The sequence below is a fragment of the Misgurnus anguillicaudatus genome, chromosome 4 (assembly GCF_027580225.2).
Source record: "Misgurnus anguillicaudatus chromosome 4, ASM2758022v2, whole genome shotgun sequence".
Taxonomy (NCBI): Eukaryota; Metazoa; Chordata; class Actinopteri; order Cypriniformes; family Cobitidae; genus Misgurnus; species Misgurnus anguillicaudatus.
In genome coordinates this window covers 19548676-19574084 of record NC_073340.2, presented here as the reverse complement: position 1 = coordinate 19574084, position 25409 = coordinate 19548676, and the positions used below count along the sequence as shown (strand labels likewise).

Sequence of the window (25409 nt, the reverse complement as noted above, 5' to 3'; positions counted from 1 at the left end):
CCAAATTGAAGTTTGACTACATCAGCACAGACATTTCTTATCATCTTTCTGACAGTTTGCGTTCAGTTACTGCGATAAGCTTTTCGGGCTGGTCATAAAAGACATTGAGGCCATGGATCCCAGCATCCTTAGGGGTGAGCAAAGCTCCAACAAAAAACAGAAGGTATCGGTTTACTTTTTTACTAAACCTCCAATTATAACTGTTTTTGATTTTTTAAGTCAGTCCTGTTCATGTTTGCTCTTAAAGTGCTTCTTTCCTTGTTTTAGATTCAGATTGGTCTGTTGCATGGTAACAGTCAGGTGATTTTTGAAAAAGCTGAAAGCTCATCTATCAATTTGATTGGTTAGTGTTGCACACACACACACACAAGCTCACACAACTCCATATCACAGACTCAAGGTCAGAGTTAGGGGTAGGGTCTTGTCAGGCACTTATCAGGGCAACATCCTAATTTGGCCAAATGTTTATAGTCTTAAAGCTAGGTGCATACTCTGTGATTTAAAAGACCTTTACCATTGATGCATGTCAGACTGTATGAGCATTATCCCAGCTCCTGTCACACTGTGGGATCTTAGTTGTCATTAATGTCAGATTGCAAAACGGTAAAGACAGACACACACAGGAAGACTTGTGCAGCATTTCTATGTCATATGTTGTCATAGGAGAAGTCACACTGCAGAATCAAGTCTCAAAATTTCTGACACTGTTGGAGAAAAATGTTTAATTGCAACGTCTGTAATTGGCTGTCTGTGAACATCCTAGCGATCGAGGAATGCAGAGTTTAGCATAGGATTCCAGGAATCTTTTAGGATTTTCAAAATTTGTCCCAGACAGCAAAATTGTGGGCAAAAATGCACACTGTGCTGTCCACCCAGCTTAAAGGGATAGTCCACCCTAAAATGAATCGCCCTAATGTATAAAACCTGTATGAGTTTAATTTTTTTTTGTTGAACACAAAACAATATATACCAATAAATGATTGTAAACACACAGTTGATGGCACCTGTTGACTTCATTTTTCCCCACTATGGAAATCAATGGGGTCCTGTGTGGGTTACCATTATTTTAACAAAATGTATCTTTTGTGTTCAATAGAATGAAGTTTTAGACCACATGAGGAGTCAGAAAAATATTAAACTTTTTTTTTTGAGTGAACTATCCCTGTAATGTGATGTAACAACAAAAGTTTCCACAAGATGGCAGTCAGATCACACTGGTTAAAAAGACCTCATCATGTCTTTTCTTAAATGGCTTGATTATAAGTCAAAGAAAAGTAAAAAAAAATTCTTTAATTCTTAGTATTGTAATTTTATTTTGTTTGTGCCAGGAAAAGCCAAGGCCAGGGGTTCTCGGCAGTCTATCATCAACCCGGACTGGAACTTTGAGCGCATGGGCATCGGAGGCCTGGACAAGGAGTTCTCAGCCATCTTCCGCCGGGCCTTCGCCTCTAGAGTCTTTCCTCCAGACATAGTGGAGCAGATGGGTTAGTCACCTTTGCCCTTTCACACTTTCTCTCTTTTACGTTACCTCTCTGTCACATTAGAATCACAATTCACAATTATAGACAAACATTTAACTAATCTAATAACACACAAACCATACTTTTTATTAAAGTCAGCATAAGTCTTGGATCATCATGTGCCCATTATCAGAAAAACGTACTGTAGGAAAAATATTATGTTAAACTTTTTTCTTTCTTTTATTGTTTGATTGGCATTGAGACAGACATCTTTAAGATCTACTGTAATCCAAAAATATAATGTTACACATCAGATATTTTCCCCAACATTCACTTAAGACATAAAAGATTATGGGGCGGTTTCCCGGACAGGGATTAGACTAGTCCTAGACTAAAACATTTTTAAGAGCTGTCCAAACTGACAACAACTTGCACTGACATATTTTTAAATACATCAGGGCCCTTTGTTTTACCTCAAAATGCACACAGGTAATGTTTTTAGTAAGGCATGTTTGTTAATTCTAGTTATATTTCCTAATTAAACTAAGGCCTAGTCCTGGATTAAGCTAATCCCTGTCCGGGAAACCGCCCCTAAATCTACATGAATTCTTGTCAAAAAAGTTTGTGCGAGGAAGATTGTTTTCGAGTCTTGTCACTCTTAATAACTCTTTTAACATAAACCATGTCCCGAAATTTATCTCTCTTATTAATTATTTTAACATCAAGCTATTCCTGCATGAAACCAAAATGTTGCACATGTGAATGGACATGCATCTCTGTATTAGATTAAGCATTTAGGATCGTACACAGGGGCGCCGCTAGCAATTTTGGGCCCTATGAAAGAATAGGGGGTCAGGCCCCCACCATACCCATTTCGCACCAAACATACAATCCAACATACTGTAGCTATTCAAAATCTTTGTCTTTAATTTAATAATACAGAACTATTTATTTTGCTATTTTTATGAACACAATTATCAGTATTTATAGACACCTACAATGTCTGCAGCTAAGATAATTTATTGTGCAATGTAAATTTAATTGACAAATACAGTACATTAATCGAATATTCAGAGAAAATGCAACGTTCTTAAAGATTAAAGATAAATGTGACCATGCCTGTGAAAACCCAGCTGAAGTATTTCTTTGTGATTTACTGTTTTCCACATAAATTCATCCTACATAATGTAAAGAACATTTTGTGAAAATATAAACTTGATACTTGACTTGAAATTTCCACTTTTTGTGGACAATAAACTTGAAATTGATTGAATTGAATTGATCTTTAATATTGACTGAGTAATGTCATGTCAGCAATTGAAATCATAGTGAAATTAATGCTTGAAATTAAACTGTGATGCTTTTTACATACTGTAAACTTGAGCTGTTACACACACCAATAACCCTGTAACATTAAAAAATGGCGAACAACAACAATGCATCTTTTCTATACAGTTACCTTATATTAAAGAACAAGTTTTACACACCAGCAGCTTCAGTAAAGCAAAAATAACGACAGATCATTGAAACTGTGAACTTGAGAAAACAGCTATATTGTTATTAAATGATTCTTCAGACTGTTTTTTAATCAACGGGACTCTAAAATGAAATGAACGACAACTATAGCAGATTACAACATCGATTTCCATTGATTTCTTAAACCTGTTGCAAGGTGAGAAGCTTTAATATACATAACTGGACTAGTTTAGCCTTAGTTGCATTTCAGTTTTATCACAATCAACTCGATTCACGACTGCATAAAAATCCTTCCATATTGCGTTGCAAAACATTGAAGTGTGTAACCGATCGCATTTCTAGTTTATGTTAATTAGCTTATACGGGCTACGTTAATTAAAACCGCTTATAAGGCTGACTTCGCGTTAGAATCATAACATAAAACAGGGAACGTAAATCATCTTGTTTATTTTTAAACTGAGGTGAACAGAGCGAAGACTTTACAGTGGAAAGAAAACTGCATTGTATTGCTCCAGCGTCACATTGTGTAAACTGCATTTATAGTAAGGATGCGCACATATGCAGATATCATAGCAAATAGCAGTAAATACACACACATTGCTCTCTTGTGAAGTTCACGCGCACTGTGAGACCGTGGATTGAAGAAGGCGCTAACACGCAGAGTAAAGACAGGGGCGGAGCTAAGAGGGCTCAGCTTAAGGGGGTTGCGTTTGCGGCACAGTCCTTGGCTGGGGCCCTCAAAAGTTCATGGGCCCTTAGAATCATCCTAACTTTTCCCCCCTTAACGGCGCCCCTGATCGTACACCTCTTAGAAAACGTGCAAATAAAGATAATTTTAGATATTTAATGACTATTTAGGGCAGGGGTCTCCTACCATTTTGTAAGCCATGGATAAAACAATCTGGAGGGCTACTTTTTTGATATAGTCTACTGAAATTTTTTTTGTTTTACTTGTTGATTTTATTTTATTTTACTAGTTGATATGTTTATTTTACTATGATATGTAACATAGCTTATTTAAAAAATATGTAATAAATAAATATTAAAATTGAGGCTATTAATAAAATGCGCTTTGGCAGGCAACCTGCATGCACCATGTTGGAGACCACTGATTTAGAGCATTGGGATCGCTAGACAAGGGCTTAATGTACTTATTTTTATGAAAACCTCAATTTCGACCAAAATCGACATTTATACTTTCTTTTTCCTCTAGGTTATAGTTAGACAGTGGGCAGTCCAACTCATTTTGCCACCACGGGTCACATGTAAAAAAATGTTCCTGTAATGATCATTTTTTTCATGCCTTAAAATAGTTAAATGTAACAACACTCTTGCCTTTTTTATTATGCACAGATCTATATATATGCTAATTAGTCCCTACCTTTACTTAATACCATCAGCTCAGACCATAGATATGAAGAGTTTCGTTGCAAAACGAGATAAATCCATTTTGTAACATTTTTGTCAAAACATGTTTATTATTATGTTATCATGTTATTATTTTGTTTTATGGTGCTACTTAGCTGTATTTTTTAAGTTATGAAGGTTTAAATCAAAACAAACGAAACGCAGCTGAATTGAAATTAATTGGAATGCACAACCAAAAAACGAGATTTCTGAGCAATTAAAAAAACGGTGGTTATCTCGTTTTGCAACGAAACTCTTCATATATATGTACATAAATGCTGCATTCGGCAGTTCCTGACACGTAGCTTATCTTTTCAAAATGCATACGCTCAAAAATAACCAAAGCGTGTTGATATTTTTAGTACACAATGTAACTACAGAAGAGTCAAATTTAAAATAGGAAAAATATCGAAACTCTTTGGTTATTTTTGAGCGAGATGCTAATGGTCTAATCAGATTCAATGGATTATGCTAAACTATGCTAAAAGTGTTACCGCCAGACCCGGGAATGGGCTGAATGGATTCCAAAAAGGTAAAACTCGATTGTTTAACTCTAGAGGAGCTGGAAAAAAGCCTATTTTCAAAAAAAAAAAAAGGTGGAGTGTCCCTTTAATAATGTACGCATACGCACATGGGTTTCAGTGCATTGTGTGTATGAGAGAGATGACCTTTCTGGGTGGTGATGGCTGCAGAAGTTGGCCTCTGGCTCAAGCAGCTGGCTGCTCTAATGAGATGGCGGGCCTTGATAGCGCAAAGGTGAACACCTAATTGGGGTTGGTTTTGGATGCCAGGTGCTGAAGAAAGGTATGCGTGTCTCTGAGTATGTTATTGTCCGATGCCTTTGTGGGAGTTTACACCAACGCACCCGGTATCTCCCAAAACTCCCACCACCTAAAGGTCATTTCAGCCTGCCCAGCCACGGCCTCCTTTTTCTCCTCTGGACTCATGCCCTCTCTCAACCCTAGTCTGTCATCAGCTGTAAATGGCCATGCTGATTCCCATCTCAAGATTCCTGGTTATCTACAGCCTTCCCGCTCTCTCCAAATGGCATCCAGCAGATGTTGCTAACCAAAAACATGGCTGAAAACGGTCCTTTATTTGACCAAAATGCCATTTTATATCAAAAAGCCCACTGTGCTACTGCGAAAAAGTTGTAATAGACACTGTGTTGGTTACTGTATGCCATTTTTTTATGCTCTTGGGATTTTTTTTATTTATTTCTATACAGCAGATTTAGTTTTTACAATCCGTAATTCTTTGTTCTATCCACAGGCTGTAAACATGTAAAGGGGATTTTGTTGTTTGGGCCGCCCGGCTGTGGTAAAACCCTCATGGCACGTCAGATTGGTAAGATGCTGAATGCCAGAGAGCCCAAGGTGGTCAACGGGCCAGAGATCCTGAACAAATATGTGGGCGAGTCAGAGGCCAACATCAGAAAGCTGTTCGCGGATGCAGAAGAGGAACAGAAGAGGGTATGATTTTTCACACTTCAGAAATCATTGCTTTGAATAACTATACAAGACATTTAACTCACCCATGCTTTAATCTGGCTGAATGACCGAAGCCACTGATATTCAACACTTTGAAAAAACTTCATGGCAGGACAATTTCGGTTTGCAGTTTGCACGAAGGTCGTCATTCTTTTACAGCCCCGTTCCTGGTTTTGAGCCGTTTAGCAGTTCTACAAATAACTCCAAATTGTTGAAATATACTTACTGAATTACCATAAGAGCCCTAGTGTTTGCTTAGGATGTAATTATAGTATCAAAGTTTTTCCAAGGGTGTCATGTAATGAAGCTTTGGCAGTGAACTGCTGGCTATGAGAGTGATGTTGTTGTGGTGGTAGACTGTGTGACTACATGACATTGAAGAGCTCACTCATCGCCTCTTAATGAGAGTTTTCGGCTATCTCCGACCCCTCACCCTGACTCACGGGAGGCCATGCACACTCATTGCGGTCTCCCATCTGTGGTAAATGTTACAGCGCAGCCCCTGACAGCTTTAGAGATGAGGAAGATAAGTCTTAATTGTGGACCATTGTCACGTCGTTCATGCAGCATTTGTGCGGTCACAGTCCATTCACCTGCCTGGCATTAAACCATAACTGAGAGCTCACTAAAAAAAGAAAAAAGAGAGAGGCTGTTTTCACATTGGGCTCGTTGCCGCGGTTCGAGCTTGAGTGTCGAGCATTGGTCTGGTTTTACCAATCACTTGAATCAATCAAACTCTGGTTAACTCGCATAATCTCACGTCATCACCAACCTACAGGAGGATGTAAATCACAACGCGACTCAGCATATTTTTGGTTTTTTGGTGGTGTTGTCATGCACGGCAGAGAGAGCGAAAGCTGCGCATGTGTTATATTTTTGAATGCAAAATGTATCAGTTGTCATAAGTTGTGGAAGCAAATGATTGATGTCAACGCCTAAGCAGGTTACATTGCTTCCCGGACGGGGGACATTTGAAATCACCTTAACTAACACACCCCTACCCCAATAGAATCTGGACCTTCTTTTGATAGACCCGCTCCACATATACGCAACCCAGGCAACAATGTCGTTAGTAGACATGCCCCTTACTGCTAATTGTCTACAAGTGAAGAGTTTTGTTGCAAAACGAGATACATCCATTTTTTAACATTTTTGTCAAAACATGTTTATTATTATGTAATCATGTTATTATTTTGTTTTATGGTGCTACTTAGCTGTATTTTTAAGTTATGAAGGTTTAAATCAAAACAAACCAACTGCAGTTGAATTGATATTAATTGGAATGCACAACCAAAAAACAGATTTCGGAACAATTAAAAAAATGGATTTATTCAAGTGTGTTTTGGTACTCGGCCCAACTCCCTTTTCCAAAGTGTTTTTCAAAAATCATGCACCCTGCCTTTAAACGTGTCTTCGTGCAAGTTGAAAATATTTAACTTAAGGGAAAAATTTGCATGACACGAAGTTAAATCGAACGAGTAATCTAGAGAAAGGAACGCGATGCTTCGCGTTTTGTGTAAGAAATGGCAAAATTATCTTTCAGCAGATGGGCGATTCTCACGAAATCCAGACTTAAAAGGTGTCCAGCATCAGATTTATATGTAATTTTTTTTGCACTTAAGATTTAGGTCTAAACTTACTATAACCATTATTTTTAGAGGATTTAAAAAATATTGCCTATAGAATTATTTACATTTTTTAGATTATCATTATCAAAAATCATCATTACCGCAACATGATATTACATTAAATGTATGCATTTACAAAGTCATGTTTCGGTAATGAGAACGATAAAGTTGTGTAGGTACTATGACAAACTAAATTTCAACTTTTATCTGGAAAGGAAAAATAAGAACTGCTTACCTGGTAGCCATCTTGAGTGTCACAATCAATTATGTCCCTTCCAACAATTTTTTTTTTGAAAATTTTAGTTCCTTGAGGGTTTAAACAATGATTGAAATTTGTTGCGGAGGATGAGAAAATTGGTCTTGGACACATTTATATTTCTTATTATTGTCTCTACATTTATCAATGATCACCAAATACCACATGTTTCTTTACTGTAAATGTTTATAGTATAACATGCACTTGAAGCTTTTTATTTTTAAGATTTTTTAATTATAAATATTTCCATGTCAAAGAACCCAAATCCAGTCATGGACACGTTGCGGTAATGAAAAATTTTCCCTTAAATGTGGAAAAAAACAAAATTGGTTTGTATGATGTCATTTGAAATCATGTGCAAAATAGTATGTGAAGAGATGTTTGTAACTGTATGCTTCTTATTTAGATACTCTTACTTTGCATTTACTTTTTTAATCAAAATGTTTCATGACACCTCATAAGTCTAATTTCGCGAGAATCACCCAGATATATTGTATACATTTATTTACAGGGTACATTATTTTAAAACAGATGATAAATATTCATGATTTTTTCTCGTACTCATGGGCATATCCAAAGTTTACAGGGAAAACTATAACAAAATGTACGATTTACATTAATATTCATGTATTTGACAGATACTTAAATCTAAAGTGACCTTTATAGTGCATTTAAGGTGCATTTTGTCAGTGTGCTTGTCCCTGGGATTGAACCCACGACCTTTACGTTGCTCAAATGGTGTGCCAGTTAAGATACAGAAGCAATTTATGTAACCCTGTAATGTTTAGCTCCCCTTGCTTAATACTTTCTCTTAATAATCTCTTTGTCCACTTTTAAAGTTGGGGGCCAACAGCGGACTGCACATAATAATATTTGATGAGATCGATGCCATCTGTAAGCAACGTGGCAGCATGGCGGGAAGCACAGGGGTCCATGACACTGTAGTCAACCAGCTCCTGTCCAAGATCGATGGTGTGGAGCAGCTTAACAACATCTTGGTTATTGGTAAGAACTTCCTGTGAGATCAGACAGTAGTAATGTAAAGCTCCGTACACACCAGCAGCGACTTGTTTGTGACTGTGTGTCGCCCATCTCTTTCATTGAGACGTTTCTAATTCTGGTTGTCCTATTTATAAACAAACAAGTAATCGTCCACTGCAGTAACTGATGAGGGACAGTTGACATGAGCTTCAGTTGTTTACTCTCATTGGTAGTCACTCCCAAATGATGGTTCCTGTCGCTCGTGTAGCCCGAAGTCGCCAACCATCTATTGAAATGAATGAGACTGCGTCGCTCTGCCACTGCTAGTCGCTGGCGGTGTGCACTCAGCTTGTGAACATTCATGTCTTGTTCACTTACACTCAATATTGTTTTGGATTTAGCTTTGCACCTAATCATAGTTTATTTTAGGAATGACCAACAGGCCTGACCTGATCGACGAAGCTCTCTTGAGGCCGGGTAGACTGGAGGTCAAAATGGAGATCGGTGAGAACAAGCCACCATGACTCATTTCATTAAGATGCATCAGTACATGCCGTTCTTCCAATTCAACAGTTCATTTCCTTCCAGGAAATGATGTATTAGTTTCTGTTCTTTCCAGGCCTGCCTGATGAGACGGGCCGCCTTCAGATCCTCAATATCCACACAGCGAAGATGAGACAGTCAAACATGTTGGGCAAAGATGTCAACATCAATGAGCTGGCTGGTGAGACCAAGAACTTCAGCGGAGCTGAGCTTGAAGGTCTCGTTCGAGCTGCCCAGTCAACTGCTATGAACCGTCATATCAAGGTATATTCTAGTGTTACAAAAACATTCATAAGGTAGCAATTTATTCCAAATTTTGGTATTACATGATAATGTGCTGCTATTCAGTACCATACAGGAATTGTCTAAGGTTACACACAGTTTTGGAAAAGCCGCTGATCATGACATTGAGGAATACCAGAAACTTAAATTGTTAAATGTTATGTATCTAAGCCAAAATGATGGTTTGATGCAAGCCCTAGTTGACTAGTTGATCCTCTCCATTGCAGCACAGCTTACTTTAAACTAAAACCATTCAGAGCTCTTCTGGGAACTCAGCATCACAAAGTTACAAAATTGGTTTATTATACAAATAAAATTCAATTAACATGAGATTACAGCAATATATCCACCATGTTATTTGATGACAAAATTACATTAGTGCTTGATTGTAACTAAGATTATAAAACATTATTGCTAAAAAACCTTTTTCATGTCTTACAAGAAGACCCAAATAATGATAATACTGATTATAAAACAGTAGAAATTAAGTATTAGGATCATGCAACTGTTTGTTGTGCATTGGATAGGTGTTGAGAGAGAGATAGCAAGCATCTCTGTGTAAATCTGTGCTTTCTTCCTATTAAAGATGTACTGTAGTATGATAAATGCTGTCTAAAACCCTTAAATCCAAAATGTCTCTGTCTCTGTCCATCAGATGTTTTTTGATTTTTTTCTATAATTTAATTGAATCATTTAAAGCTACATTTTTGAAATGCACCTCTAAGATCAGCACTTTGTGTACTGTATGTGGGTAAACTTGGTTATAGGTTAGGGATAAAATCGGAAAGTCAAAAAACATGTAAGCGAAATACAAAACCTCTTTAGTGAGTGTTTATGAATTATCTCAAAAGGAAAAAAATATTTATAAATTAATTTTATTCAGAAAATGCATTATTATTTTAGGGTCAGTGACAAAAACGGTTTGGCAAGATAAGAAATTCAAAAATCTTTTAAAAAACGTTTCTAACCTCATAAGACCCGAGCTTTGGTTTGTCTTTTTTTCAGATTTCTACCAGTTAATTTGGGGTTTTGGAGGTTAGGAATGATGTTTATTTCAATGCACATAGTGTATTTATGTTGATTTTATGCAATAAAAAATAACATTTTTATGTAAGTTAAGACTGAATGGACCTGAAAATGTCAAATGGTGTAACGGGCAATTGCGCCAAAGAATGAGAAATATTAAATCTTTTATCCACCTTGATGGCATGTAAGCGTAATCATCAAAAAAAAGAAAGATTTTTTTTAAAAAATATAATTTTATTAATTATTTCTAAATGTACATTTTAATGCGTTTTTGTAATATTTGTCCTGACATATGCTATAAGCTACGGAGCCCCTATGGGGACATGGAGCAAAAATTAAATAAAGTTTAGTTTTGCGTACGCATGTGAAACTATCGCGTGCGCATGTGAAACTATCGCGTGAGCATGCGAAACTAAACGTTAAAAAAAAATTTGCAGATGAAGGTTTTGCATGAGCACATGAAAGTTTCATGTGAGCACATGAAACTAAACTTTAGATTTTTTTTTACTCCAATGTCACCGTAGGGGCTCCGTAGTTTGAAGCTCTGTTTTCTAAATAATCTTTGACAAATTATGTAACAATGTATGTAAAAAATCATATTACACTAAACTAGATGATTATATTTTATTCCACATTTTTTAATTATTATATTTATATTTTCATTTAAGAAAATACTGGTTATACCAATTGAGACAGAACGATTAAACCACGTTGACATTTTTGCAATTATCCCCCAAATATTCTTTCAAAGTGAAATAAAACTAGAAATCTGACTTTTTTGCAAATTTATTTTGAAATTTTAACCCTTTTACATTTCATTGAACCATACGGACACAAAGTAATTAGCGTCACGTCATTGACCCTTTATACATTTTATATGAAAACTAAAGTCTATGGTGTGTCCTCATGTAGACAGCTGGACAAATGTGTGTATGTGTGTGTGTGTTTAGATGGCACAGCCCACACACTCCCATATTTGATGGTGTTGACACAATGACAGGAGCTTACACAGGCGTAATAGGTCTCTCTCTCTCTCTCTCTCTCTCTCTCTCTCTCAGCTTCTAAATGTTTCTTATTGATAAAGTGGAAGAGTTTGATGATGAATATGTGTGTGTTGTTGCTCCTGTAGGCCAGCGCTCAGGTGGAGGTAGACACAGAAAAAGCTCAGACTCTTCAGATCACCAGAAGTGACTTCTTGGCATCCCTGAACAATGATATTAAGCCTGTAAGTATGCATTTACTGTTGACATAATTATACATTGTAATCAAATACTGGACAGACAAAAAACCATAAAGATCCAGATTATTTGCCATCAATCAAGGTTAAATATGGCCCACAAGCAATCTGTTCTAGAACCTCATGTTAGACAGAAAGTAGCCAACTAACTGACAAAGTTGACTGCATTTCTGACTATACAGACTGACAAAAGACATAATATTCAAGTGCAATTAAAAGTACCCTGACTCCTTAAGATCTATTGCATAGAAGCCTGCCAATTAGATTGGAGTTTGCTATTCTGCAGTATCTGTGTACAAATATGCATCATGCATTTTGTGAATGTTCCACTGGCATGTGTTGGATTATCATTTATTTTAATATCCTGTATTATATTTCTTTCTGTACAGGCCTTTGGTACTAATCAGGAGGATTACTGCAGTTACATCATGAACGGCATTGTGAAGTGGAGCAACGGTGTGTCTGACATACTGGGTGATGGAGAACTTCTGGTGCAACAAACGAAGAACAGTGAACGCACACCACTTGTAACTGTGTTATTGGAAGGCAAGTGTCATACACAGACACAGTCCCATACATAAACATACAGTCCTATCTGGTGAGCTGCCTCTGTAAGCAGTATTTTAAGAGACCAAATGCATGCTGCTGATGTTAAGGTTGTTCCACAATCTATGCATCATAATTATGCTGCCTCCTAATCCTAATAGTTTAATTAGGATTAATAAATAGTTTCCAATATGTGACCCTGTCTGTGAAATCCAGGCTAAAGTATCATAGTGAAATATGAGATTGGGGGATTAAAGTTTGATTTCAATCATTGATTTCAATCTTTGACATGATCTTACTTAGTCAAAATTAAATATATATATTTTACAGGCTTCCCATGGGTCCTTGAAAGTTTGTGAATCTGGGGGAAATAATTCAAGGTCCTGGGAAGTTTTTGAAAATAGACATACATAGATACAGGTCATTGAATCTATTTTATGCAATAAGTTTTCTGGAAAAAATCCATATAATTCCCTGTGTAGTGTATGATAATATCATAAAATTCTAGACTTTTTAAGCACACATGCTAAACTGTTCGCTTTAAATGCTTATATCTTCTGTATGCGAATGTTGATTCATACCAAAATGCTTTTTTGCATAGTTGCGTTTGACACATGAAAACGTCTCGGGTTACGTATGTAACTGTTGTTACCTGAGAAGGGAATGAGACACTGCATCTCCCATCCCATACTTCCTGCGTCCCTATAACGTCGTCTTTGGCATTATTTCAGATAGCGATATACTTCCTGCCTCCCGCGTTACCCTGTCTTTGTCGTTAAGCCTCACCATTGGTTGAATTTGATATACACATTCAGACGCCATTACCCCTGGAAGCGTCCCCAAAGTGTCACGCAGTGACGCAGCGCGAGTTCCCTCAAAAGGGAACTGTAACAATGTATATTTAAAGGTAACACGATGTAACCTTGCTCTCACTTGAAATGTTTTCCCACGTTTCGCCTTTGAATTGGAGGGTATTGGACCTGGAAAGTCCTTGAAAGGTCATTGAATTTAAAGTTAGTTGATTTTAACAGATAACAGATTTTTTACATTATGCAGAGTGATTTTATGTTGGGGTGTGACGAGACACTTAATCCACAAGACGAGACGAGACATGAGATTGGGTTCAAGTCAGGGTTTTTAAGAAATTCTCAATGATAAATATATAACTGAAAAACTGAAAATACATTATTTTAAAAATGTTTTAACTAATCTAGGACTGTACCTAACAATTGTTTTGCTAATTGATAATGAAGTAATTTGATATGTTTTGGTAATAAAAATAGACCCAAGTGAGCAATAACCTTTAAAATTACATATTAACGAAGATGCAATTTAAATAAAGTATCAAAACAAGTAAATACATTACAGTATTATAGCTTTTGCAATAAAAACAGCATTATGTATTATAACAAATGCCTGCTTCTGTCACTTTCACTTTAGATGCTTACTTTTAGCCAAACAACATTAAAATCCATTTAAGTTAAATATTTAATATTTGTCCAATTCTTTACAATAGAAATGATACAGCCACTGTTACTCTTGAGCAAGAACATACCGAGATAAAATTATGTATACTCCAAGTGAGGGTTTAATCTGCTGAGACCCTTCACATTTGACACTTACTAACACATGTAACAGGCGAACATTATTGGAAACCTAAACTAAAAAGCACACGCAGCATATAATGCATGCACATTGCACTAAAAAAGGTTTAGCCAGAAACGTTACTTTATGCTGATATTAGGACAGTGGCCGTTTCTCAAACAGAAAGCTGCATCCTCCAGACGTCGCATATGCAGGCTCAAGCCTGGTTTATTTCAGTTAACTGAGCATTACATTCGCAAGTCGGTAGCATATTACAACAATTTACGATTAACTAAATATAACAGTAAACTTTATAATTGTTAATATTCTGTAATAAGACAGTCGTTATGACGTATGCAGTCGACAAATGCGACCTCCAAAGGATGCAGCCTTTTGTTTGAGAAACGGCCAGCATTTTGCCTTCACGAGAAATCTTGTGACCTAATTAATTTTGCGATACATACAGTATTTAATCTCGTGAGATCGCATCTTACTTGCGATTGTCGATTGTGCTATTTATTGTCTATGTAGAGTGTGTCATATTTTGCACCCTATATGAAATTTTATTGTAATTAGGATGTTGCCATACGGACTAACGGCACATCCGGCAACTTGACTGTAAATTTCGTCACCGCCCCTTTTTGGGGGATTTAAAACCAGACCTTCCATTGACTTCCATTCAAAATAGCGGAACAAAGCAACATTTTTACACAGCTGGCAGGCGTGAATAGCTTGTGAAATCCCTCGGATTGAACATGTTGAGTAATTATCTTTTCACCCTGCCTGCCATAGAGCGCGAAAAATACATTAACACATTTAATTTGGTCAATATAAAAACATGTCCCTTTCATTCTCACAGCGTCATATTTGTGTAACAACCCCAGCGCAAGTGAAATATCGCTTAGCCAGTTAGTTGTATGACTCGATGGAAAAGTGCACTCATTACTCTAAATATAAAGACATAATATATAAATACGAAGTAACTTTCAAATACGAAGTAAAATCATTCTCTTGCTTCCCTGTTGACTCGATGAGGTACGAGTAAATGTCCGGGTAAGACACCTCTGGCCAATAGGGAGCGTTGTTACACAAATTTGACGCTCCGAGAATGAAAGGGACATGTTTTTATATTGACCAAATTAAATATGTTAATGTATCTTTCGCGCTCTATGGCAGGCAGGGTGGACAGATAATTACTCAACATGTTTAATCTGAGTGATTTCATAAGTTTTTTACGCCTGCCGGCTGTGTACGAACGTTGCTTGGTTCCGCTATTTTGAATGGAAGTCAATGGAAGGTCTAGTCTGTTTTTCCCCAAAAGTGGGCGTGAACCTGTTCAGAGACATTCTCTGACGTTGCGCTGGTTGTGCGTATAGAAGTCATCTATGTAGGCTGTCGCCAATGAGGTAGCCCACTACTATTTTGAATAAAGACATATATATCCACACAAAACTTGAAAAAATAACATTCTTCCCTGCTCTTATTCTCTCAGTCACACAAGCAAACATGCACCTAAATTCTGCAATCTGATATGACTGAAAGTGTGAATGTTTTCCTCCCTCAGGCCCTCCACACAGTGGTAAGACCGCACTGGCGGCCAAGATAGCAGAAGACTCAGAGTTCCCCTTCATCAAGATCTGCTCCCCAGACAAAATGATTGGATTTTCTGAGAACGCCAAGTGTCAAGCCATCAAAAAGGTAACAATGTTGTTCTTGTAGGTTATGAAGTTTAGTTTAATCTATGTGGTATTCTAGCCGTGGCTTTTTCATTTTTTTTTAGATATTTGAAGACGCCTACAAATCCCAGCTGAGTTGCGTGTTGGTGGACGACATAGAGCGACTGTTGGGTGAGTCCATTGTCAAACTGTGGACAGCGCTGTTCATGGCAGCATGAATGGCCTTCTTTCTTTATCTATGCTTTTGTATTTGTTATCTGCTTTTTACGTTCTTATTAAGGTCATTCAGTGATCTTAAGCTGGTTTGTTGTGTGCTACTTTGACTTTCCAGACCAGATATCTAGTACCAGATCATTATAATTAATAATACCAGAACTGAAACTCATAAGACGTGTGAATGAAGATCCTGCTTTACAAATGAAGATGCCTCTTTTGTATTAAGTGTATCCCTGCCACACACTATGTGGGGAAGTGATGGGGACAAAATCAGAACACACTTACCCAAAACTGTCCATCTTTTCTCCATCTTTTTTATTTCTTCATAGATTTTGTTCCTATCGGTCCACGGTTCTCTAACCTGGTGCTGCAGGCTCTGCTGGTGTTACTGAAGAAACCTCCTCCTCGGGTGAGAACAGATCGCATCAGGCTTTGTTACTGGTATCCACAGAAAGGGGGCAGCACCTCTTTGCCAGAAAATTCAGACCATTGACTGCAATGGGAAGCTCACTGCATACTTATTCATAGACGTTCAAGTTATTTTAGTCTTTGAGGCAAGATATTGTGGGATTATTTTACCCCACAGCTTCAATTAGGGTCAGTAGAGCTTGCTTAAGTAAATATCTCTTTTATTAAGGTTATTTTTAACGCAACCATAAAAATTAAACATCAGCACATAAATCATTCTGCACATGAATGATAGTTCAAATCACAAAGTTTGTTTAAGGGGGTGTACTATTGCTTTTTTAACTTAAAGGAAAACACCACCATTTTTCAATTTTTTACTAGGTTTTTACCTCAACTTAGGCAAATTAATACATACCTATTTATTTTCAATGCACGCACCTAATCTTTGTACAGTGCGTTGCGAATGTGTTAGCATTTAGCCTAGCCCCATTCATTCCTTAGGATCCAAACAGGGATGAATTTAGAAGCCACCAAACTTTTCCATGTTTGCCAGATTTAAAGACTGTTACATGAGTGGTTACACGAGTAAGTGTGGAGGCACAAAATAAAACATGGCAATTTTTAAGCGGCAGCACTTCGACCATACCATATAGTTCTCATTTTTTATCCGCTTTAAAAATCACTGCGTTTTATTTTGTGCGCATATACTTACTTGTGTAACTACTCATGTAACAGTCTTTAAAGGTGCAGTGTGTAAATTTTAGCATCATCTAGTGGTGAGGTTGCGAATTGCAACCAACGGCTCAGTCCACTGCTCACCCCTCACTTTTGAAATGCATAGAGAAGCCACTGAAAAAAAAACATGCCATCGCCGTAGACAACTTAGTAAAAAAGTTTGTCCATTAAGGGCTTCTGTAGAAACATGGTGGCACAAAATGGGGACTTCCACGTAAGGGGACCCTCTGTGTATGTAGATAAAAAGTCTCATTCTAAGATAATAAAAACATAACGGGTCATTATAAAAAGGTATTTATACACCCTTAATAATATAGTTTTGTATATTATTTTGCATTTCTGTCAAGAGATCCTTCTAAAAATTACACACTGCAGCTTTAAATAGGGAAAACATGGAAGTGTTTGATGGCTTCTAAATTCACCCGTTTGGATCCTAAGGAATGAATGGGGTTTGCTAAATGCTAACACAGTCTTGACGCGCTGTACAAAGATTAAGTGCACGCATTGAAAAAAGATGGGTATGTATTAATTCGTCTAAGTTGAGGTAAGGACATAGTAAAATTTTGAAAAACGGTGGTGTTTTCCTTTAAGCTTTTTACTTGGCAGACTATAAAACTGGCCAAAAAGTCTCTGAACTTACTTTGAAGTCGAGGAGGAACCCTAGCTATATCTAAGGACTAAATAGAACAATTTGGCCTAGTAGTGTAGTGAAGAGTTAAACAAGCATGCATCACTCAACAAATGTAAAAATCTACTTTATTAATCTGACTTTTTATATTTGAACTATACTTGAGATATGGGGAATGACATGCCCCTACCACATTTTTGTGCTGCGGTAGTGTTATGCATTTTTCACGGTGCACAGGTTCCCCAAGCTACTGTTGTGTGGGCTTAAAATTTCATTAGGAAACAGCAGTGTGTTTGTATGTCAACCAGGAATAGGTGTTGTGCTGTGTTTGTAAGGTGTTTTGAATAGCGCTTCGGATCAGGGCTGTATAGAGCAGCACACAGCAGGGAGTCGGGTCCTGGGTGAATCCATAGAAAGGGTTTGTGAGAGAACCGGGACCTGGCAGGCCCGCTGCCTGTGTGGCACCTCATCTGCATGCGCCAGCATATACTGTGCGCCACAGGGGGGCGACCCATAATCCCTTCTGCTTGCCGGGGGCTCTGGGAATGTCCCTGATAGGGTCTAGATAGGGCCTAGAATCGGCACATCTCAAGAGTTCCTACGGTGTATACAAAAATCTATTTACACAAACTTATGTGTACTGAGAGGTTTTGTGCGTTGCTTTGCAGGGTCGTAAGTTGCTGATTATTGGCACGACTAGCAGGAAAGATGTCCTGCAGGAGATGGGCATGTTGGACTCTTTCAGCACTACCATCCACATCCCCAACATCTCAAGTGGAGAACATCTCATGGAGGCTCTGGAGGTGAGGCTCTTGAAGACACAAAAATGTGTAAAGTAGGGATAGCAGGGTTCCCACGGGTCCTGGAAATCCTTGAAAGTTTGTGAATCTGGGGGGGGGGGGGTGATTCACGCCCCGGGGAAGTTTTTGAAAATATACATACATAGATACAGGTCATTGAAAGTGCTTGAATTTATTTTATGCAACCATTTTTCCTTAAAAAAAAAAATCCATATTATTCGCTGTGTAGTGTAGGATAATATCATAAAAATTCTAGGCTTTTTAAGCTCACGTGCTAAACTGTTCGCTTTAAATGCTTATATCTTCTGTAAGCGAATATTGATTCATACTAAAATGCTATTGCATAGTTATGTTTGACAAATGAAAACGAGTCGGTTACGTATGTAACTGTTGTTCCCTCAGAAGGGAACGAGACGCTGCATCTCCCTTGCAGTACTTCCTGCGTCCCTGTAACGCCATCTTTGGCAATATTTCAGATAGCGATATACTTCCTGGCTCCCGCGTCACCCTGTCTTTGTCGTTAAGCCTCACCATTGGTTAAATTTGATATACACATTCAGACGCACTGACGCCCCAAAGTGTCATCGCAGTGACGCAGCGCGAGTTCCCTCGAAAGGGAACTCTAACAATGTATATTAAAAGGTAACACAATGTAACCCTGCTCTTACTTGAAATGTGCCCCCACGTTTAATCCTTGAATTTGAGGGTATTGGACCTGGAAAGTCCTTGAAAGGTCCTTGAATTTGAAGTTAACTAAGGTGTGGGAACCCTGAAATAGAAATAGGGTCATACAAGAAAACAATGGAGGAATTTTACAAAAGGTTAAATTGCAATCGCAAGGTGCTTTCACGCAGACAGCGGTTTTGATAAGAGTTATCTCATACATTCTTCTGTGATAATTGTTTCTCCTGCTCATTATATGATGTATTTAAGATTGGTTGTGTGTCGTCTTTTGTGGGGTTCAGCTTCTCGGCGGCTTTCAGGACAAGGAGCGAGCAACAATCGCAGGAGTGGTGAAAGGAAAGGCTGTGTGGTTGGGCATTAAGAAGCTTCAGATGCTCATCGAGATGTCACTGCAGGTAAGACGCTGATAGACCTCATGACCTCAAAATCGTCTAGACGGCTTACTGACTCACAGCTGTAATGCTAAATCAACTGCGGTTTGAGTCGCTATAAAATGTAATTATTTTGTGGGACCATAATGAAAACAAGCCCCTCCAGATGTGTCTCCTCATGAATTCAATTCTTGACACACACGAGTAAACAACGTCAAACTCTGTGGTCTTCATCTGCACATACTTTGGCTCGCATGCATCACTGCTGGTGTATGTGACCTGCTTCTGGTATTGATTGAAGCCATTCGATTTCCTTGCCAAAGCAGACTCAAGACATTTATTTTACGAAACAGTGCTCAGATATCAAATCTAAACCCTTTAACCTTTTGTAATGATATATGACGAGTTTAATAGACACAGTTCAAGATAATACATGGTTAACTTAATCGTTTGTAAACAAGGTACTACTGTTCATCAGTTGTTGTTTTTGTGTTGGCATAACCCAAATCATATAGTTGTGTTTGTGCTGGATGCCGTGTAATTGCTGTGGTATGTAGTAATGTGGCAGAGGCGAGCGCTTTCCCCTCAGAGAGGAATGAGGTTGAGTCTGCCGGGACATGCTGCACACAGCCGCACTTGCGTTTGACTCCCATTCCCTCGATGCTTTCAGTAGTTTCCACCTCTTGAACAGCCCCGGGCAATTGAAAAGTTAAGTTATTGCATACACCTTCATTAATTTTCCTTCCTGGTGCCTGTCTTCTCCCTGCTCAAAGCTTTCCTCCGAAAGGCCTGTCGGATTCTAGTTTGTAATGGGGCATTAACAGGACAGTTTAGTTTATGACTAAGCTTAACCCCGTAGCTCAGTCGGTAGGGGTGCAAAGGTCATGGGTTTGATAGCAAGGGAACACACATACCGATGAAATGTATAGCTTTGGGGTCTGCCAAATGTAGAATTGTAAATGAGGAAAATTGTGTGTATTGCTAAATGTTTTATTTTTACACTGATTTCAATCGTTGACATGACCGTACGCAGTCAGTATTAAAGATATCAAGGTTATATTTTTTTACAGAATGTTCTTTGCGTTATGTAGATGTTGATATGATCTAATAAATCACAAATAATGACTTTAGCTTGGTTTTCACAGACTGGGTCTGGATTGAATCTAGTAAGATTTATATGAGAAACATCATAGATGCTAATGTAAATAGAAAACATCGTAGATTCATTTTTTTCTATTGTGAAATTATAAAAAAAAACATGACAATAAATTAAACTGCCTGCTGGATTTATCACCAGTCTTGTCACTTCCCCTTCCCAACAGCCATTTACTGCCGCCCCTCTTCAGCTCCTTACAGATTCACTCAGGGCCCCTATGAGCCCTCCAGGCTTTACATAGCTGACAGGGGCTTTGTCTTTGTAACATCTTAGAATTTTCCAAAAAAGGGCACTCGAAAGGTTGAGCAATGTTACTGAAAAATATTTTTTATATCTCTTTTTTCTGATCTGGTGTTATAACGTATACGTGTTTTTTTTTTAGATGCCTCTTGAATACAGAGTTAACAAGTTTTTGGCGCTACTGAGAGAAGAAGGAGCGTAAGTCTATTTCTGACCCAAAAAAATGTTTTTTCTTCTTGATCACATTAATTTGTTCATCCAAATTTTGCTTGTTTTTCCTCAGATTTGGCTCTGATAAATATGTGGCCATGTAGTCCCGCAGTGCGGGAGGATTGCCTGAATCAGAGATATTATGGTAAGACTGACCACCAAATGTAGATACAAACCTTTCTTTTGTTCATTTGATTTGATCTTTTACCTTTAGCCTTGCAATTGTTTAGATTTGACCAAATACTAACAAACATAAACCAGCTTTCACAGCCCATCTCACTTTGTAATGTGTCTGAGGCTATGTTTACATTAATGCGTTTATCCTTTAAAACGTGTTACTTTTGCTACGTTTACGCCTTTCATTTACACTACACCACAGTTTTCGACCCTCATAAACGGATTCGTTCACAAACGCGGCAGACCCTGTTTTAGTTTGAGAACTCAGACGTTGCGCTGCAGTGTAAATGAACGTGGAGTCTTATGTAAATGACCAGCTGATGTTAACGTGACAGCGCATCATTTTTAAAGTAAAAATGATTTTTATTCAGGTAAATGGAGGTTTGCAACGGAGGTTTTGCCAAAAATAGTAAACATCTACCAACCAGCTATTATAAACGCTATATCAGATTGTTTTAACATGTATTTTTATAGATAATGTCTGTTTTATATTTATGTTTGAGTATTGTTGGGTTTGAATATTGTTGTTTATGTTTTGTTTAAATTTAGTTAGCTTATTACGAAAGATAGACTGTAATTATAAACGCCATATAGGGCGTTGTATATGAAGGGAGAATTGTAATGGGTCAGACATTATTTTCGAGTTTAATTTAAGTTTTGTTTGCTACTTTAAAAGGAATTTCGTTTCATATAATTTGTCTCTTAATTTTCGATGTTTTGTTGATAAGTTTTGTAAATATAATTTAATAAAATCAACGTCATATTAATATTTAATGCTTGTTTAGCCGATTGCGCTTTTTGCTATTTCTGTGTTGCTATTAACATCATATTAATTGCACACTGAACAGCGACAGGTAAGGGAAGATAAGTTATAGGTGTTTACCTCTTATTATGTTTGATTGAAGTTGGATTTGCTGAAATTTATTTTTGCTTCAAGTTCGCAACTGTTTAGTACTGTTCACTTGAATGCACTGTAATGCCCAGTTACGTGATTGGTCATATTTCATGCTTTTATGGTGGTGTATAGTGTGGATGAAGATTCTTTTTAAAATGCCAGTATAAACGAGGATCGTTTTCATTTTAAAATGCCATTTTAAAACGCAAATGCACTAATGTAAACAGGGCCTGAATAAAGCGTGTTCGGTGTGAAATGCTTGCAAAGTTATTTTAATAATTTAAATAAAATTGGATTGTAAAAAGTGCTCTTTTTTTCTCTGCCCATACGAAAAGCTTTCTGATTGGTCGAAAACTTTATTGTTTTATTGAAAGATTATGACAATTAATCTTTTTCTTTTACATAAATTGCATTGGTAAGTAAGAAGATAAACATGACTCAATAATTGTGTTAGCTTTCCATATGTTAATCAGAACTGTTCCTCTTTGTTTTTGTTGCATTACTTTGCAGTAACTGTTTCAAAGAAGTCTGGACAACAATGTGTGCACTTGAGAGACTGAAAGCATAAACCTGCCTTGATTGTGTCCTGCATGTTTTTATTACAACAAAAAAGTACTGTTCAACACTAGTCCTATAATTCTTTAGTAAAAATGAATAAGTGTGCAAGATATCATGTTTGTACGGTGTCTTAGGTTTATCTATTTTGTTTATCTGATTCCTATTTGTAAAAGTGGATGTGTGTAAAAAAGAGTACATGGATGTATATGAAGACCTAAATGGTGTTTATGTGCGTATGATATTTATATTATTTTACATAAACCATTCCTGTCAAAAAAGCCTTCGTTTTTAAATCCTTTGAATACCCCATACTGAGGCCTGTGTCTATATATTTTGTATGATTCAATACTGACTTCTGCTTTTTGTCATTGTTGACTTATTCTTTAAAGAACTGATGTGCCTGTCACTAATAATAATGCTCACTGTTGTGCCTTCGCTTTTGTTTTTGCATTTATGGTTTCTGACTACAAGAGCACTTGTTTTTAATGAAAGGGAACTGTCTGTCTTTCTGTCTGTGAGATTATATGTGGAAAGGTTAAATTTACAGAATATCATCTTCGTGGAATGAGGAAAAAGTCATTAATTATTTGGGAGGTTAACAATGAAGACAAGCCTGAAAATAATAGTTGCCTTAAGCATTGTACACTGGAGTTGTCCCCCCTTTACCAGTCTGCTAACAGTGCCAGGATGATTCACACAGGCTTTGAACTCTCCTCATATTCCTTTTTGTTATTTAACTTTGTTTTATACCATAATATCAAAAACAGATATCCAGAACTCCCCCTTTTAATTTTGATGCAGAAGGATATTGATTGATATTTCTTTTTCTTGAGGAATTCCTTGTTTTGGAATGGTATCCTTGTTTTGGTTTGTCTTGGACTGCATGCCACACTTATGGAGGACCAAACGTGCAACATTTAAAAACGTATAAATGTAATAACAGAAAAAATAAAAAGGACATAATTAAACATCAAATTTTTTTAGTTTTTCTGATTTTTTTGTGATAATTATCTGTATTTAATTCTAACTTTTTTAAAAGTTTTTATTTCTTTAATTCTATTTCTGGAAAATTCTGGTCACATAAATATTTTAGCAAATGTGCTTAACTTTCTAACTATGGTTTACTTAGATCTGATGTTTCTATACATGAGTTTTCAATAGGGCTGTAACGATTAATTGTGTGTCCCATTAAAAATACCTGTCTGAAAGAAATCGCGAGGCTTTTACCGTAATTCATTAAAACTCATTCATTGAGAAAACGCGCATTTACACTGTTAAAGTAATAGTGTGGCCAAAAATTATATTAAACCCATGATTTCCTCACCCCCAAGCTATCCACGTTGCATATGTCCATCGTTTTTCAGACAATCACATTTTAGGATATTTTAGAAAATGTTTTAGATCTTTCAGTTAATTAAATGTGAAGTTACGAGGCCCACGACCGTCAAGTCCAAAAGAAGTGCGTCCATCCTTCACAGGGTGGATCCAGATGGCTCCGGGATGATGGACGGGGGTCTTCTGGGGGTGGTCCGCGCGGTGTTGTTGTGGAAATATCCATATTTAAAACTTTATTGACGAAGGTAGCTGCCTTCCGGTAGCGCCGCCATCTTGGACTCCTCTGTATTCAGGAGAGGGTATTAGCGTAGTGTACGCACTTTTCTTAGTGACGTATGACAAATTTGGAGGGTGGGGGCACAGAGCAGTAGCAGAGTAGCCTCCGTAGGCTGCGTAAGCTCTCATCCTGGGTGCGGACGCGACTGGGATGGCGGCGCTACCGGAAGGTGGTTGTTTTGGTTTATAGAGTTTTGAATGTGGATATTTCTGCGGCCACGCCGCGCGGATTGCCCTCGGGGGACCTTTGTTTGTCCTCCTGGAGCCGTTTGGATTTGTTTTGTGAAGGATGGACGCACTTTTTTGGACTTGAAGTTGTGGGGGTGAGTAAATCATGGGTTTAATATCATTGGACCGGATCATTTCCTAGTTGAATCAATAAATAATTTATAAAATTGTGTAATTTAGGAAATTAATAAAAATGTATGCATAAATAAATGAATTTAAAAGATATAAATGTATTTTTATTTATTTATTTTCTAAATACATTTATTACACTTTTTGCATGTTTGGTCCTCCATATTTAGTAGATATTTTCATTGTATAAACATTTGGATTATAACATGCTATTTATATAGCATACTTTGTGGCATATGCATAAATTTGCCATTAAAATGGAAATATGATTTTAACAAAGGCTGTTGTTTGTTTTATGTTTACAAAGGACCTACAATGATTTAAGACTGACAAACATTATTTGTAGTGCATCAATGTGTAAAGTCGAAGACACCAAACGTCTTTTTAATGCTTCAATTCAATGCTATCGAATAGGTTTCAATTGATTAAACAGGTGTGCTATAGACTCACTCCATTGGTGGATGTTGGCAAAGGGCCGCCTCCAGGTTCTCCGATTAGGTAGCATGCACAATCTATGCACAACAAGCACAACAATCTCCTCGCTCCTTACAGTATTGTTCAGACATTGATTTGTCATAGGCAAGTGTGATTTCTCAGTTTCACTGACATATCAGGTAGTAGCGCCATTTTATTTGTGGCTTTCAAACTGGTTTAGATAAAGCAGATTTAGTACTTGCATATCATTTACTATCAAGCTTTAATGTCTGCATTGCAAAATATGCATGTTTTAGACCTAATTGTGAGACAGATAGTCATAAGCCCTTATCAAAC

The 25409-nt window shown here is 37.3% G+C and overlaps 1 protein-coding gene across 2 annotated transcripts in view; it reads left to right on the top strand.

The window, feature by feature from the left end:
• Positions 1 to 23645, top strand: part of nsfb (N-ethylmaleimide-sensitive factor b) — a 30336-nt gene extending 6691 nt beyond the window's left edge. Inside the window, exons 6-22 of one of the 2 annotated variants that reach the window (XR_008636977.2) lie at positions 56 to 163; positions 268 to 343; positions 1329 to 1484; positions 5616 to 5815; positions 8557 to 8722; positions 9128 to 9202; positions 9318 to 9505; positions 11679 to 11774; positions 12176 to 12332; positions 15481 to 15614; positions 15697 to 15763; positions 16138 to 16217; positions 18248 to 18382; positions 19345 to 19458; positions 19992 to 20142; positions 20973 to 21028; positions 21114 to 21185. Coding sequence is in view for 1 of the 2 variants with exons in the window: in XM_055176377.2 (XP_055032352.1) it covers positions 56 to 163; positions 268 to 343; positions 1329 to 1484; positions 5616 to 5815; positions 8557 to 8722; positions 9128 to 9202; positions 9318 to 9505; positions 11679 to 11774; positions 12176 to 12332; positions 15481 to 15614; positions 15697 to 15763; positions 16138 to 16217; positions 18248 to 18382; positions 19345 to 19458; positions 20973 to 21028; positions 21114 to 21144 (1839 nt within the window). In the remaining variant the exon portion in view is untranslated. Of the gene's footprint in view, positions 1 to 55; positions 164 to 267; positions 344 to 1328; positions 1485 to 5615; positions 5816 to 8556; positions 8723 to 9127; positions 9203 to 9317; positions 9506 to 11678; positions 11775 to 12175; positions 12333 to 15480; positions 15615 to 15696; positions 15764 to 16137; positions 16218 to 18247; positions 18383 to 19344; positions 19459 to 19991; positions 20143 to 20972; positions 21029 to 21113; positions 21186 to 22622 lie in introns of those variants that run through there. The other variant, XM_055176377.2, reaches the window with a different exon arrangement.
• Positions 23646 to 25409: the final 1764 nt, after the last annotated feature.